Source organism: Anoplolepis gracilipes, unplaced genomic scaffold (genome assembly GCF_047496725.1).
Source record: "Anoplolepis gracilipes unplaced genomic scaffold, ASM4749672v1 Contig19, whole genome shotgun sequence".
In the NCBI taxonomy this organism is placed as follows: domain Eukaryota; kingdom Metazoa; phylum Arthropoda; class Insecta; order Hymenoptera; family Formicidae; genus Anoplolepis; species Anoplolepis gracilipes.
Genome location: NW_027328667.1, coordinates 1093178 through 1109355, shown reverse-complemented (window position 1 = coordinate 1109355; position 16178 = coordinate 1093178). Strand labels below are relative to the sequence as shown.

Sequence of the window (16178 nt, the reverse complement as noted above, 5' to 3'; positions counted from 1 at the left end):
ATTTAATATTATACTAACAAAAATTAACAATCTTAATAAGCTTAAATAAAACTCTAAATATTAATACATAATATGAATTAAACGCATAAAGACAGTTTTTTTTTCACGCCCTTCACCCGCGTTGACTCTTTGTTGCCTTTATGCGTTTAATTCATATTATGTATTAATATTATACAATTTATTATTTTTTTTAATTCATATTTAATTTTTACAGTTATCAAAAACACTCGTTTTTTCCTTCAGTTTCATGCCAAGAAAGATTTCAATACCTTTATTTATCATGTTCCTATTTACAATACATTCTTATACCTAATAAAAACTTCAAATGAAGCACATGAGCCTCAGTTGGCTTGAACTCACGTTTCGTCGGTTCGTAGCAAACATAGGCACATTCGTCCTCAATTTTTACAGTTATCAAATACTTTAACATATACATATTAAACTTGCACATAATTTTGATCACAAATATGTATCTAAATACAATTTATTTCGAAAATGTTAATGTTAAATTCCAAATTAAGAAGTATTAATAATATCTACTACTTAATATGTTAATATGCTTATGTTTTAACGCACATAAAAATTTATATATGTATATATACATACATATATATATATATAAATATATGTATATACATATATGTATGTATATATATATATATATATATATATATTTCAAAAATATTTACCTCTATATCCTCAACATACAATCGCTTATCGATATAGATTGACGCATTAAAATTATGAAAGTCAGGATCAATATCTTCCACAAATCGACCTCCCCACAGTTTCTAAAAAGTCAAAACACATAAAATTAAAGTTACAATCTATTTTATACAGTAATAATCTATTTTATGACGTTATAACTATATTTTAAAAGCAATTATAATAATATTTGAAATTATGTTATGTTAATGTAAGATTTATATTTATTAATATTTATATGTACACGTGTAATCCCTAAAAACTCCAAGTACACGTACTAGATATGAAAAACATATTTTAATTTAAAAAACCTGTTATATTAAAAAAAGTTTTGTAAATTTCTTACGAAAATAATGATATCAAAAATTGTAATTTGATCGTAAGGTGGCACATTGCCCCAGGAGTAGGAATAGTGAAACCTAATTGCAGCCAGGACCAGAGTTTACATCTATTCAAGACTGACGTGCATGGTGAAGAGCCACATCCAATCAGAGGTACCACTGTCTACGCAGAACATATCAAATCTAGACCAAAGAAGATCGATAAAAAATCCTTCGACGAAGCTAGCAACCTATGAGAAGTCTATGTATTATGCTTACAACACTGGAAACGCAGTCTCGGAACTCGAACGGACAATAAGTACACCGACTGTGGCAAGGAAAAAGAATCAGTTACACATCGCTTGCTGGAACATTTGAACATTCAACAACAAGAAGCAGATAATTTTTTAAGAAATGAACGATTACAGTATAGATATCTGCGCTTTGTCTGAAACAAGGAAGAAGGATGAGGGCACAACAAGGTAATACATCCTAATGTACAGTAGGAAAGATAAGAAGCGCAACAATATCCAGAGCTTTCTCATGCACGGAAAATACGAAGCTAACATAAAAAACAGAATAGAATACAGCAACGATAGAACTGCTACAGCGATCTTTAAGATATAAGGAAAATCGCTGCACATTTTAGCAGTATACGCTCTGTAATAGTAAACCTGAAGACGAAGCGGCGGAATTCTACTTGTAAGAACTTCAAACTTGCAACACTTCCACAAGACCGGATCATAATAATGGGAGGAAGCGATGCACTTGGACAGAAAATTTTGGACACTGTTTGGACACGAAATAAAATGCGCGCTGTTCACTTGGACATAATTTATTTGTGTGCCTGCGTCTCTAGTATTTGTGCGCATGTGAGTATTTATGTATGTATGTATGTATGTGTGTTAATATGTGTTTATAAGAATGTGAATGTGTCTGGTTTGTACGTACGGTCTAGTACGTATGGAGATGTGATTGTATGTGCGCGCGTGTGTGAGTATATGTACATATATATATATATATATATATATATATATCATGGTATGCTGATATGAGTCTGTAGGCATGCGTGAGTGTGTGTATTCAGTTACTCCCACACAAATAATGACTATGAATAAACACATCACGAACGCGGACACAGACACACACCCACACATATATATACATGGTCTTCAAATATTCTCCTGTTTAAAAGATAAAGCTTCGGAGCAATGTCCTATGAGTGAGTTTTAACGCTCTCTACCTCGAAAACTGTTTATTTTCGTTGATACTTTGATCAGGAGGTCATCAACTACAAGATATTGCATTTTCATACAATTCGATAGGTAGCCACTTTTCTATTATACAGAGTATTTATTTAAAAAATTTCCACCCTGTCTTTATTTTGTAATCGATTAATTTTTGCGAAAAATACCGAAAGACGTCAATTTTGTTTTCCAGGAAAGTATAAATACGATAAATGCAACGATATAATATAACAATATAATACGAAAACATGGAACATACGGTATCCGAAAATTATATATTGTTCATTATACATTTTTTGTTAATAACTTTTTAATAAATAACGACAGCTAAAACCTATTGAAGGTCAGTCAGGAAAGTGACTTTGACAACATATGTCGAGGTCAAGGTCATCGGGGCTGAGTCCGCTAACGTCAATATTTACCAAATTCTTTTGAGAACAATAATGAATCGTACTTTCAATGGATCTATTAATTTAAATGTGATACATTGAATGCGTGAGCGGGGGAAGGGCAAAGCCCCTCCCCTTGCACCCCCCCACAAAAAAACAAATCCAACCCAACCTGTGTCTGAAGTATATAATAGATTTTGCTTCTAACACAGGTTGGATTGGGTTAGTTTTTTGTGGGTGGGGCTGCAGGAAGAGGACTTTCCCCCCCCTCCCCTGCGTTTACTGTAAAGTCATTATATGTACATTGTTAAATGTTACTTCACTTTCGACAAGAATGAAAAATTACATCTCATTTTTCAAATTTTTTTTGTTAATAACTTTTTAATAAACGACGAGTGTCGACTAAAACCTTTAGAACCTTACTCACAAGGAGATGCTTCGAACTGCGAAATACAAAATTGAATGAGCTATAGTTCATTCGATAGGGGGGGGGGGGGCGAAGGATCGAGGGTATAAAAAGCCTAAGAGGGTTTGAGTGCATGGGGCTTAGTTTCTGAGAAATTTACACGTAAAGTTGAGAATTCGACCAGCTCTGTGTTAAGTACCTTTAATAGGTTCAACAAAGTGTGAAGCGCGGTGTCTGAGTAGCCTAAGACGCGCTCCTAATTTTGTCGTCCGCGGCGAGTGAATGTCGTGGAGTTCAAAACTACGCAGTGCAAACAATTTTTTTTTTATTAATTTTGTTATTCTTTTTAAATACCAATAATTTTATATATATATGTGTGTGTGTGTGTGTCATAATTTTCATATATTTATTTTAATAATATATCTACATATTTATATATAAATTAACCATAATTTTGGTATATTTTTTTATATGTATTTATTTTTATTTATTATACAATTCGGACATCGCTGTACAATCTTTTGGATAAAAATTAACATAGAAACATTGAAAACATAATCGACGCGCACCACGAACATTTTATAAAATTATTATGCGTTTTATACAAACATTTTAAATTGTGTATATTTACAGGAAAACATAATTAACTAACATTTTGAAAAATTTCGCGTTCACTTGCCAACTTTGATGTGTACCAAGCATATTGTAACATATTTTTAAATTTCGGGCACATAACATATAATGGTTAGTGATTGAATTCTTATTGCATCATATCGCGAATTTAATTCTATCTTTTCTCCGCTAATAAGAATATCTAGGCAATTTTGAATACGTTTAATTATAATTTTTACTTGTCTGTAAAAATATACGTCGCAAGGTTGACAAATTAGAGTGCACTTTGGAGGTATTATTTGTAAATTACATGTAGGTTTATTTTCATCATCTTTAAATATTTCATTGTATGTGTAAATGTTTTTTTGACCTCCCCAAGGGTCAACAAATATTAAAAGTTGATTGTTGTCTACATAAGGTTTTATTATTGTTTTTAAATAATGTTTACATAAATATGAGGTCAATTTACCTGACTTTGAGCAGACAACATTTATGTTTTTACATAATTTTAAAAGTTTATCGACTTCTTTTTGAACGCGCACTCCAAATGTGTCCCCTGGTTCTTGTAAACACACAAATACTTTTTCTAATAACTTTCCTGATTTTGTTAAGGAATATTGAGCGGTGTATTAAGTGTGTGATTTTATTTAAATCACCTATGAAAAGTTCGACTAATTTTTCACCTGTATGTGTATAAGTTCTGACGACATTTGTTCGATATTCGCAACTGGTTTGATCCGTATTAATAATAAAATCGGAATTATAATTGCTTGAAATGGACTGTATTAAAGTTTGAAATTGTATCGCAGAGTTCATTATCTCCTCCGGTGATTTAATTTCTTTTTTTGATAAATAGCGTGTAAAACACAGTTATCATTAAGAAAAATTTGAATTTGCAACTAACAGTTACACATTTTTACTTTAATATAATTATGTGTTTTCTTTACACCAATTGATTCGTCTCATTATTCTGTGCATAAAAGTATTAGAGTAAGATAATCAAAAAATGAATATTTTACGAGATATCTTGTATTTTATGTCAAAATACTGCAACTTTGAAGCCTTATAACTCAAAAAATACTTAATGAAAAATACTTTGTCATAAGTGTTTTGGAAAGCTCTCGAGATGAGCTACAAGAATATGTAAAAATATATAGGGTGTTCCATTTAAAAAACTTGAAGTGACCTTCACGTGACCTTTAAATGACTTTTCAAGGTCAAACCAATGGTACCATCTTATGGCCCCCTCGAAACCATACAACTGGTTTATGGTACCATTGATTTGACCTTAAAGAGTTATTTGAAGGTCACATGAACGTCATGTTTAATTTTTTAAATAGGACACCTTATATATTATTGCATATTCTTGTAGCTTATCTCGAGAACTTTATATATATAAGTTATATTATATACTTATATTATATACATATATATATATGTATATACATATATATATATATATATATATATATTAATAATAACATAATAATAATATTATTAATATTACATATTATATTAATATATTATATAATATTATATGTTAATATTATTATTATAATATTAATATTATTATATTAATATTAATATTATAATTATATTAATATTAATATAATCAAAGGCTCAGGGCGAAGGGCGATAATTCCTTCGCGCGACTTCTAACAACAATAATATAATATTGTATAATATATTAATATAATATATACTATAATATAATATATAATATAATATAATATAATATATATACTAGCCAAACAAATTCAAACACAATTTACCTCCTCGCATCGTCCCGCAATAGCTCCCCCCCTCAATCATATGCTCGGTATCTATATGTCTATAGTTTGAGTTAAGTTATTTTTATCAAAAGTAGAGACCCCACCTTGTGCAAGTGGAAAAGTACGTGTGGATACAGTGGGTTCCGGCTCCCTGCGGGGGTCTCCACTTCCAAAAAAAATAACCTAATCCAAACTAAATTCCGATTTTGAGTGGAAATAGGTCAACCCAATCTTTGTCTGAATTTTTGTTTAAAAGACTATATTTTTTTGATAAGAGAATTGATGATTTTTTTTTGATATTACGAAACAATTGTATCCAATAAACAATAATTAAGTTTTGTTTATATTATGTTTAAATAAATAAATCTCTACGTATAATTCATAAAACTTTTTTTGTTTATAACTTTTTAATAAACAATGACCGACGGTTAAAACTTTTTGGAGGTTACTCAGGACAGTGACCTTGATAACATACGTCAAGGTCAAGGTTATAGGAGATGGGTCCCCTTTTCTGAAGGTTTACCGCAAAGCATATCATACATCAATATCAATATAATGTCTTACATTAAAGATTTTGGTGATATTCCGGTAAAAAATTTTGGTAACAAAACAAATGCAATCTTTACGTGCAAAATAAGTGATTAATATATATTGAAGTGAAATGTAAAACATTATTTATCTAACAATATCTTTTATTATTTTCTCTTTAATAGAATAATGTTTAATGTAAAATGTTCAAATTCAGGGCCTTTATTCTCGAAACCGTGAAAAAAATTATCGCATGTGAAAATTATTCTTTGCGATCCTTGATTGGTGTATACTTTTAAATGCACTAATCAGAAATCGCGTAGAGTCATTTTTGTATATGATACTTTTTTCATGGTTTCGAGACTAAGGGCCGTAAAGCCAATCAACATGCTCGAAAAATTTGTCGTACGACAAATGTAATATCAGCTCAGACTGTACAGTCGAATGAAATGTTACTTCAATGCGTTAAAAAATTAATATAATACACTTATTCTTAATAAATTTAAGAAAAATAATGTATTCTATATTTATCAAAATAAAAAAAAATAGACATTTATGTTGAATAGACGAATAAGACCGATATTACGGGATCGTCCCGATTGCGCACATGAAACAAAACAGTTGAACACTGGTTAAGAATATGGTTACGTAACGCGCGCGCGCGCGCGCGTGTGTGTGTTGTGTATGTATGTGCGTGCGCGTGTGTGGTGTGTGTGTGTGTACTATTTATAATTATATTTCTTTAAATATAATTATAAATCATTACAAATCTAAAATAATATAATAGAATTATATAATTAATTTAATTCTGACTTACTTGTGATATAACTCTTTCCATTATTATGTGTACTTTATAACTCTACTGATGTCCAGAACTATATGAGAACTTCATTTACAAAAGTTAGCATGTTTGCGAAATAATTAAAAAAAAGATATCGTTATCGTTCTAGATAACGCTAGCGTTTGTGAATTATATAATTATGATTAAGACTTGGTCTCCCTATTTCTTCGATGCATAATAATTACTACGTTCTCATGAAAAACAAGAGAAATACAAAATCTTTAAAAAAATAAACGCCTGATTTTTAGAATCAAAAAATAACTTAAAAATTTGTAGATTTCTTTCTTGTTATAAAAAAAAGTTTTAATGTTACTCTAATATATATTTTATTTTTTAAATGTTTCTCGTGTTTCTTGTACAAAAGTGATGAAAAGTAATAGAGGAGATATAAAAATGATAGAAGATTAAAGTTGTAAAGCAATAAAACATTTTGTATTTTATAAAATTTAATCTCTTTATATTGTCATTACAAAACTTATTTATATTTCAATATACATTATAGATTTCATAACATAGGCGTAAGCCAAAAATCAGAATTTTACAAAAATGAGAAAAAACGGTTTAAAATTCACATCTGATACATACATATACGTCTAAATATTTCTGTATTTATTTCTATAATTATATATATATATATATATATATATATATATATATATATATATGCATATATATACATACATATACGTACATACAAGGTGATTCAAAACACTCTGATGTCTTTAAAATGACATATTCTTGAGCGAATTCTGAAACGATTTTTCCTTTTACAAAATTTTATCTGAAGCTTAATTTCTGAGTTATAATTAAAAATAGTTAGCTACTCACGAGTCGGGTACAACGGACAGGCAGGGACGGCGCAACGCGTCACGGGACTGGCTCCTCCAGATGATCAATTTTATTGTACAATAATTGATATTGCACACTATTATTAAACATTTTATATTTTGAATTAATATTGCATTGTCTATACAATATTATTGACTTTCTAGAGGCTATAACATAACGCTTGAGAGTGAAATTTCGATGACGCAATTTTTACAAAAATGGCAAATAAACTAGAAACGAATAAACCAAAAATAAGGTAATAATTACAGTTTTATTAAATAATTTAAAGGGATATATATATATATATATATTTATACCCCTTACGAAAAAAATACTCAAAAACACCCTAAAAATAACACTAACAATAAAACTCAATTTGAGTGTTATTTGAGTATAACTCTGAACTTAAGTGTAACTCCCAACTTGAGAGTTAACTTGAGTGTTATTTTCAACACATTATTTCTAAAATTTAAGTAATAGCTCCATACAATTTTTAAAAAACATTACAATAAAAGGCATAAAGGAGCTTGAAAGTAATGGATTCTTAACTAAAAACAAGTTATTATTCATAAAGTAAATATAATTAGATCAGAACAAAATAATTGAGTAACATTGTCACAATAATATAATCGAATAAAGAAGTAACATTGTCATAATAATATCGAATAACGAATAATAAAAAGTAAAAAGGTTTAAAATATAAATAAATATGAATAGAGGCGGTATACAGATTATAATCCAAACAAAATAGGAGAATTTTTAATAAACATAAATATAAATAAAAATAAAAAATTAAAATAACGGCGGACGTTTCGACCCAATCATTCAGGTCATTTTCAGCGCAAAAAATAACTTAAATTCTACACGGTTATATAAAAAACTGACGTTATACAAAGACCGAAAGTTAAGTACAATTTGATGTAACAGAGACGCGAAGAACGCATAATGACGAGGATTAATAACTGCTCGCAATATGTCAAGGTGGAGACATTATTTCTAGTTTATCCGACCAGTTGCAAATAATCTATTTCATGTTTTGAATCTCTTGTTGAGATTATATCAGAAATTAAACTGATACAAAAGATATACTTTAAATTTCAGATTTAGTACCTGTTTTTTGTAGGCTTATATACATTTTATAAAAATTTGAATATGAGTTAATTAAGTCTGAGCGCGCTGCATAGTGCAAACAAAAGAATACGTTAAGATACTCTTAAGTTAAGAGTAACACTCACACTAACTCTCAAGTTGAGAATAACATTCAAGAAAAGAGTAATAATAAATTGAATACGCAGTTCAATGAATGAACTGTAGAACTAAGTCTGTACTCTGAAAGAAAATGTTAGTTTAAGCTATTCTTTAATGATCACAAATGAATAATACACTATCAATGAACATTTTTGTTAACTAATTGTGACTATTAAATAGAAATATTAAAATGTATCATGTATATATATATATATATATATATATACATTAAATAAAAGCGTTCATTAGTAGTAGTAGCAGTTTGGGGTAGAGCGGGAGGGGACTAGTGTAGTCCCTGCAAATTGTCACCTAGATCTATATATAAGTTCTACTGTGATCCCGCTTTCTTTATTGAGAGTGCTCATAATCCGAGCACAGCATTTACTGCCAGGCTTTATGGATTACCGACATCCCCACTATTGTCTTTAATGGTTTTAATCCTCCTGCTGTTCGAGAATAATGTCCCTCAACATATACCTGCAGAGTATGTTTTTTATGCAGCCATATGGGATCTACAGTTTTTAATGACAATTCTGTACAGGTTGATTTGAGGGAGTTCATAGCAAGATATTTTCGATGGGTTGCCGCTGCCTTTCCAAAAAGTGGCGATCAAATAAAAATCAAACAAATTCGAAATTTCTAATCGGATTTGAACCCGGAATCTAGCACAGTGAACCGACACGCAACTCTCTGTGCCATGATTGCTATAAGCGTTCATTAAATAAAAATATAATTGAATAATGTTCTTATGAAAATAATTATTTACCTCAATCTTGAGACTAATACTCAGTGGTTTAGGCTTTACACTCATCTATTGAGTGTCATACTCCAGTATTGAAATAAAAGAATAATCTTTTGTGTTTACACTCAAAAGTGTAACATTTAGTCTATGGCTGTACACACTTAATTTTGTAATGTATACACTCAATTTTGAGTATAAACACTCAATCTTTGAGTATAAATACTCAAATGTTTGAGGGGTTGGACGGTGGTCGTGCACGCTGCGGCGCTGAAACTCGCCTGAGGCGATGAGTACGCGTAAACGCAGGTTCGAGTCCACCCAAACCCAGTAGGAATAAGAGAATTTTAGTCGTAAGGTGGCTGTGCACGCTGCGCCGCCAAAGCTTATCTGTGATAACTAGTAGGGCGGAAACACAGACTCGAACACACCCAGACGAATTAAGTTTTAAATATATAGGTATAAGATAATAATGTAATAGGTAAAATGTATTTAGGAAAAATAAAAAATAAAGGTTGGACAAAAGTCTCTTTGGCGTTAAGCTAGGGACTTAAAACCCAAGGTTTTTTACTGAAATGTTTGATTATAAACACTCAATTTTCAGTACAAACATTCAATTTTCAGTGTAAACATTCAAAGTTTAAATGTATATACTCAAATTTAAGAGTAAGCTCTCAAAATTGAGTGTTTACACTGAAAATTGAATATAACATTCAAAATTTGAGTGTTTTTCCATGAGGGACGTGTATATTAGATTTATATATACAGGGTGTCCGGTCGCGACCGCTCCATAGCTCAAGGGCAGAGAGAGCAGGTCAAACTGAACATAAAAGTCCTCTATCATTTTGCGATTTTTGCAATAATTATTAAAATATTAATTAAAAACTCTCAGCATGTGAGCGCGCGCTGTATATAGCACTCAGCATATGCTGAGCGTTTTTAATTAATAGTTTAATAATTATTGCGCAAATCGCAAAATAGTAGAGGACTTTTATATTCAGTTTGACCTGCTCTATCTGTCCTTGAGCTATGGGGCGGTCGCGACCGGATACTCTGTATATGTATATATGTATATGTGTATCATATAACTGCTCGTTTTTTACAAATTCATATTTTCTCTTTAAGACAATATATGTTTTCTTTACACTAATTAATTCCTTTCATTATTTTATACATAAAAGTATTATATACATAAATAATTAAGTAAGAATAAATAAATTAATCAAATTAAGATAAATAAAGTTCTTTATATATAAACTAAATTAGAAAGAAGGCGATTAAGAGCTGAACGCGGATAGTTGTAAGAAAAATATTAGGCCGAAGACTCGGGTTTGTATCCCGATTCAGCGACTTCGCCCCAATATTTTTCTCACCTATATTTCTTTGGGGTGGGGGTAAAAGGAGATTTATTAGAAATTCTGGAATATGAGAATTAATTATATTAAGATTCTCGAATATGAGAATTGATATAATTATACTTGTGAATACACCAAGAAAAATTCGTGCTCTGTACACCAATCAGTTTCGTGGAAAAAATTTAATTTCTACAAAACCGACACACAATCATCCGCGTTCAGCTCTTAATTGCCTTCTTTCTAATTTAGTTGTTTAAATAAATTAATATTTGTAATTATATTATATACATTATTTTAATATATTTTAAAATAATTTGAATATTTTTGTTATTTATAAATGTACTTTTAATTGAATACTAATTATTAATATTTATTTATATTTATTAATATTTGTATTCTTGTAAGGCTTATATATTTATTGTAGTATAGAGTGTATTTTTAATTATACCAAAATAATATTATATTTTATTTTGTACAAAAATATGTTTAAGCAAAATATTTATTATTTAAATATTAATTATTTTTATTAATACAGTACCGGCCAAAAATATATCACCTTTTAGTATTTTTGAGTATAATTTTATTCAAAGTGCATGGATATTTATAATATCATAACATATGTTTCGATAGTAAATATAACTTAGCGAATAAAATATTTTTCATAAAATAATATAAAAACTTAATTTTAATAATATAAAAAATTAATTTTATAAGTAAGTAAATTAAATTAAATTTATGCTCAAAAATCCTAAAGGTGATATATTTTTGGCCGGTACTGTATATATACTACATGTTATTTTTACTCATACATCTAATACTTATTTCAACTATATTATTGTACACTTTTTTATTATTTTTTTCTATTATTTTTTCAAAAATATGCACATGATATGTATACGTATTACTTTATTAATTTTATATGTATAATAGTGTTATAGCCCCAGAAAAGGCTACAGATTTAATGAACATATACATATATATATACATATAATTATATTGATGCAGGAATGCATCGCGAGCGAAGCGATAATCGCGCGAGCCGCTGACGCAGCGAGCCACGCGCGCTTGAGACCGAGCGCGAACACGAAACCGGAAAGGTGTCGCCGAATTGCTAAAAGTACAAGCGAGGAAATTCGACTTTGAACTTCCTTGCCTGCACTAAAACGCGAATTCAGCAACATAACCATATTTGATCATGTTGCTAAGGGACCCCCTCCGAAAAACCATGCAGTTCGGAGGGAAGCTCAGCACCCGCCGCGATGAAGCGACGGGCAGTCATTGATTAGATCCTAACGAGGAATAATCGTCACGGAGAGTTATTAAATAGAACGAGATACACGAATAACTAAGAGATATACGCGCGCCTGAGATAAGCCGACGCGTATCAGACTACCTGTACGACAGAGTATATGAGAGATACCGCTCTCTCCCTTTAACCGACAATACACACGAGTGTAGATACGTACGTTAGGAGTAGTGATAAAATACCAAACCTTTTGATTTCTTTTAAACTGCTATTTATTATAAAAAAAATAGAGGAGGTAAACAATTAAACCTAATATTAAAACAAAAGGTGGCCACAGCCCGTCGTATCCCCGGCCTTCCCTAACGGATCCCGAAAAATTCTGTGCCCCCCTCCTGGAGGCACAACAATCTGGTGGCAGCGGTGGGATTCAGGGAACACCCCCGGTGGATGTCACGGAGTTGGCACCCCGACCGTCGTGCAAGACCTGCAATAAAATAAAAAGTGTGTAAACAGGCAGGCACGTCAGAAAGTTAGCAAACACTGACGGACATCAAGAAGCCAAGAAAAAACTACATGCAGAGCAGATGACTACGGGCTACGAGATAAACAGAGTATCGCAGGATTGGAGCAAGGACGCGAGCCGCCAAGCCGCCCGACCTACGACAACTCCATCGACGACGCATCGCCGCCGGAACGCGACCGCCAGCCTTATCAGCCGCCGAGCGAAGGACGCAACGTCAGCGAGAACCGAGACAGCGAGCGAATATGCGAGCGATACTACTACTGTAAGTCCGAACCAAATTAATTTTAATTAAATTTGTGTGAATGTCGGAAGGAAGAAACGTACCGAAACCGATAGCAAATAAGTCGTGGTTGCTTAGCGAACGAGCAAATCGAGCTATAAAATATTGCGAATTAAGTCCCGCGAGTGTAGCCGTAGAAGCGCTCCGAGACATACGCGATAGTGTCCGACGGAACCTCGAAACTCGATACTCGAGTGATAGCGACACAGAGCTACCGAGCAATGTTATAACAGAACGCGAATTTCCATTTACGAGTTTCGACTTGAGTCTTGTTGAAAATAATCCGACTGACCCCACTGACGATTTACACGACTCAACCAGACGAACGAGACCGTATCTTAGTCGAACTCCAAGCCAGGTATCACTCCGGCGAGAATTTTCATTGACATCTTACGAGAGCGAGATTTTTGATCCCGAAGAAATCTACGCACGAACGCGCGAGATGGCAGAAGCTCAAAATCCCCGCGCGTCTACGTCCGCAAACGTGTCTAATGACGCGGTAGACGACGAGATCGCACGATTGCGACGAACAATTAATCAACCGATACAACCGCGAGAAGAATCGACAAACGACTCTACGTCCGCAATGTTAAGAGAAATGCGCTACGCAATACAATTCTTAACAGAGCAAGTAGCTCAACTACAGCAACGCGATCAAAATACAAGCCGTCAAGAAGAACTTTCCGAAAGCATATATTACGAACGGACCGATCGCGACGTTAGAAACCGACGTAGTATGGCACCCAATTTCCTGACGTTAAAGGAAGCGAGACAAATGATTCCGGAATTTGACGGAATGTCGCGACACAAGTTGCAAGATTTCTTGAATTCATGCACATACGCAATACAAAATACAAATCCGGCAGACGAAGAATCTCTTATGCAGGCGATATTATATACAAAGTTACGCGGAAGAGCGCGACAAGATTTTGAAACGCGCGATATACGCATTTTCGATGAATTTCGGACGCAACTCGAAGCTTGTTATCAAACGAAACAAAGCACGACACACTTGCAAGTCGAATTTAATTCATTAAAGCAAAAAACAAGCGAAACCGCCTACGCGTTTGGACAGCGAGTCGATCTAGTAGCTATGAAATTATATGACTCTATGACCGAAGGAAAAGAGCATACTCTAGAACAAAAACGCACGATTCAGCAAACTATCAGAGACCAAGCGTTAATTAATTATCAAATCGGACTACGCGACGACTTGAAAGTACTCGTACGGTCACAACGCTTCTCGACATTGCAAGAGGCGATAAACGGCGCGAGCTCGGAAGAAAAACTTATCAAGCCGATGGGAGCGAGAACAAACAGTTATCAAAATAAAAATAAACTCGACTCGAATTACTCGCGACCGCCTCGAGATACTAATGCAATATGTTTTAAATGCGGCAAGATAGGACACTATGGACGAGATTGTCGAATGAGCAGATACGCTCTGCCAAAACCCGAAAGACCACGCGTCAATGTGGTAGAAAAATTTTGCAAGTATTGTAGAAAGCGCGGACATAATCGCGACGAGTGTTGGTCTTTAAACGGCCGACCGCAAGGAAAACCAGAATCGAAAAAACCCGAATAACGCGAATAAATCGAGCGATATTCAAAATAATTCAAAAGGAACGCGTTATAAGACGCGAGGAAAGAGTTCCGACTCCGAGCGTAGTAACAACGAAGAAGAAAGAAGCGATAGCAAGGCAAAGCGCGCGCTGGAATATCAGGTGACACACGTACGACAGACGCGAGATAAACAAGGACTCGACGTCGTAACGATGCCCATACGCGAAACGAAGACAGGGCGCATAAACATGCTATACGATTCCGGTGCGACCATATCACTAATAAAAGTAAAGCATTTAAAAGGCGAAACATTGATATACAATAAAAAATTAGCGTTAATAGGAATAACCGGACACAAAGTATATACAATAGGGAAGATGCAACAATTAATCTAACCGGACAAGACATTAAACATGCAATTTACGTAGTAAAAGACGACTTCCCCATGGAATACGACGGGATACTAGGAATTGATTTCCTAAGGAAGCAAAAGGTATCCTGCGATTACAAAAATAAAGAGTTAAAAATCGGTACGGATGTACTCAAGATGCAACCATATAATAAAATTATCTTGAAACCACGCAGTGAAACCATCGTGCAAGCCGCGACTAATCGAAACGAAACGGGAATAGTACGCGCGAAAGAAACAGTCCCTGGAATATATATAGGAAGATGTCTGGTAGAACCGAAAAACTTTCTCTGCCCAATCAGCGTTATCAACACAACAGACGAGACTATTGAGATACGTACACCTGTTGCAACTATAGACGACATCGATAAAGATAACCCGCACGGTATCTATACAATAGCCGTGGGGACGGACGATAAAAATACCCCACGTAACGAGCGCATCTGACAATTGTTGCGAACACAGCATCTCAACTCTGAAGAACGACAGGCACTCTCAAGGATATGTGATGAATATAGCGACATATTTCACCTGAATGGAGAACCACTGTCGTGCACTGCGACGGTAGCACACGAGATAAATACGCGCATAGACGCCTCAATGGTAAATGTAAGACCGTATCGCCTTCCGGAGAAACATAAGACGGAAGTAAATAAACAAGTGCAACAAATGTTGGAAGACGGAATAATTCGTACCAGCGCGAGTCAATGGAATGCTCCGCTATTAGTAGTACCAAAAAGGACCGACGTATCAGGTAAACCGAAACTTCGAATAGTTATAGACTTTCGAAAGCTCAACGACTTGACGATCGGCGATTCCTTCCCTCTGCCTAATATTACGGATATACTGGACCAGCTGGGAAACGCAAAATACTTCACAACATTAGATCTAGCATCTGGATATCATCAAATACCAATGGCCGAAGAGGACAAGCCTAAAACTGCCTTTTCAACTCCATATGGACATTACGAGTTCAACCGAATGCCCTTTGGATTGAAAAACGCACCGACGACATTTCAGAGATTAATGAACTCTGTATTGACAGGAATACAAGGACTCAAATGCCTGGTCTATCTAGACGACATCGTCATTTACGGAGCAAGCCTCGAAGATCATAACAAGCGACTCAAGGAAGTGCTGCAACGACTTCGAACTAATAATTTAAAA

General features: G+C 33.3%; 1 protein-coding gene across 11 annotated transcripts in view; it reads right to left on the bottom strand.

Moving 5' to 3' along the window:
* Positions 1 to 6870, bottom strand: part of Argl (Argininosuccinate lyase) — a 104945-nt gene extending 98075 nt beyond the window's left edge. For 9 of the 11 annotated variants that reach the window (XR_012048399.1, XM_072910097.1, XM_072910096.1 and 6 more), the window contains exons 1-2: positions 6797 to 6870; positions 690 to 791 (exon numbers count right to left, since the gene is read on the bottom strand). Coding sequence is in view for 8 of the 11 variants with exons in the window: in XM_072910097.1 (XP_072766198.1) it covers positions 690 to 791; positions 6797 to 6817 (123 nt within the window). In the remaining 3 variants the exon portion in view is untranslated. Of the gene's footprint in view, positions 1 to 689; positions 792 to 1051; positions 3091 to 3266; positions 3368 to 6796 lie in introns of those variants that run through there. The other 2 variants (XM_072910099.1, XM_072910098.1) reach the window with 2 other exon arrangements.
* Between the last annotated feature and the right edge of the window lie 9308 nt (positions 6871 to 16178).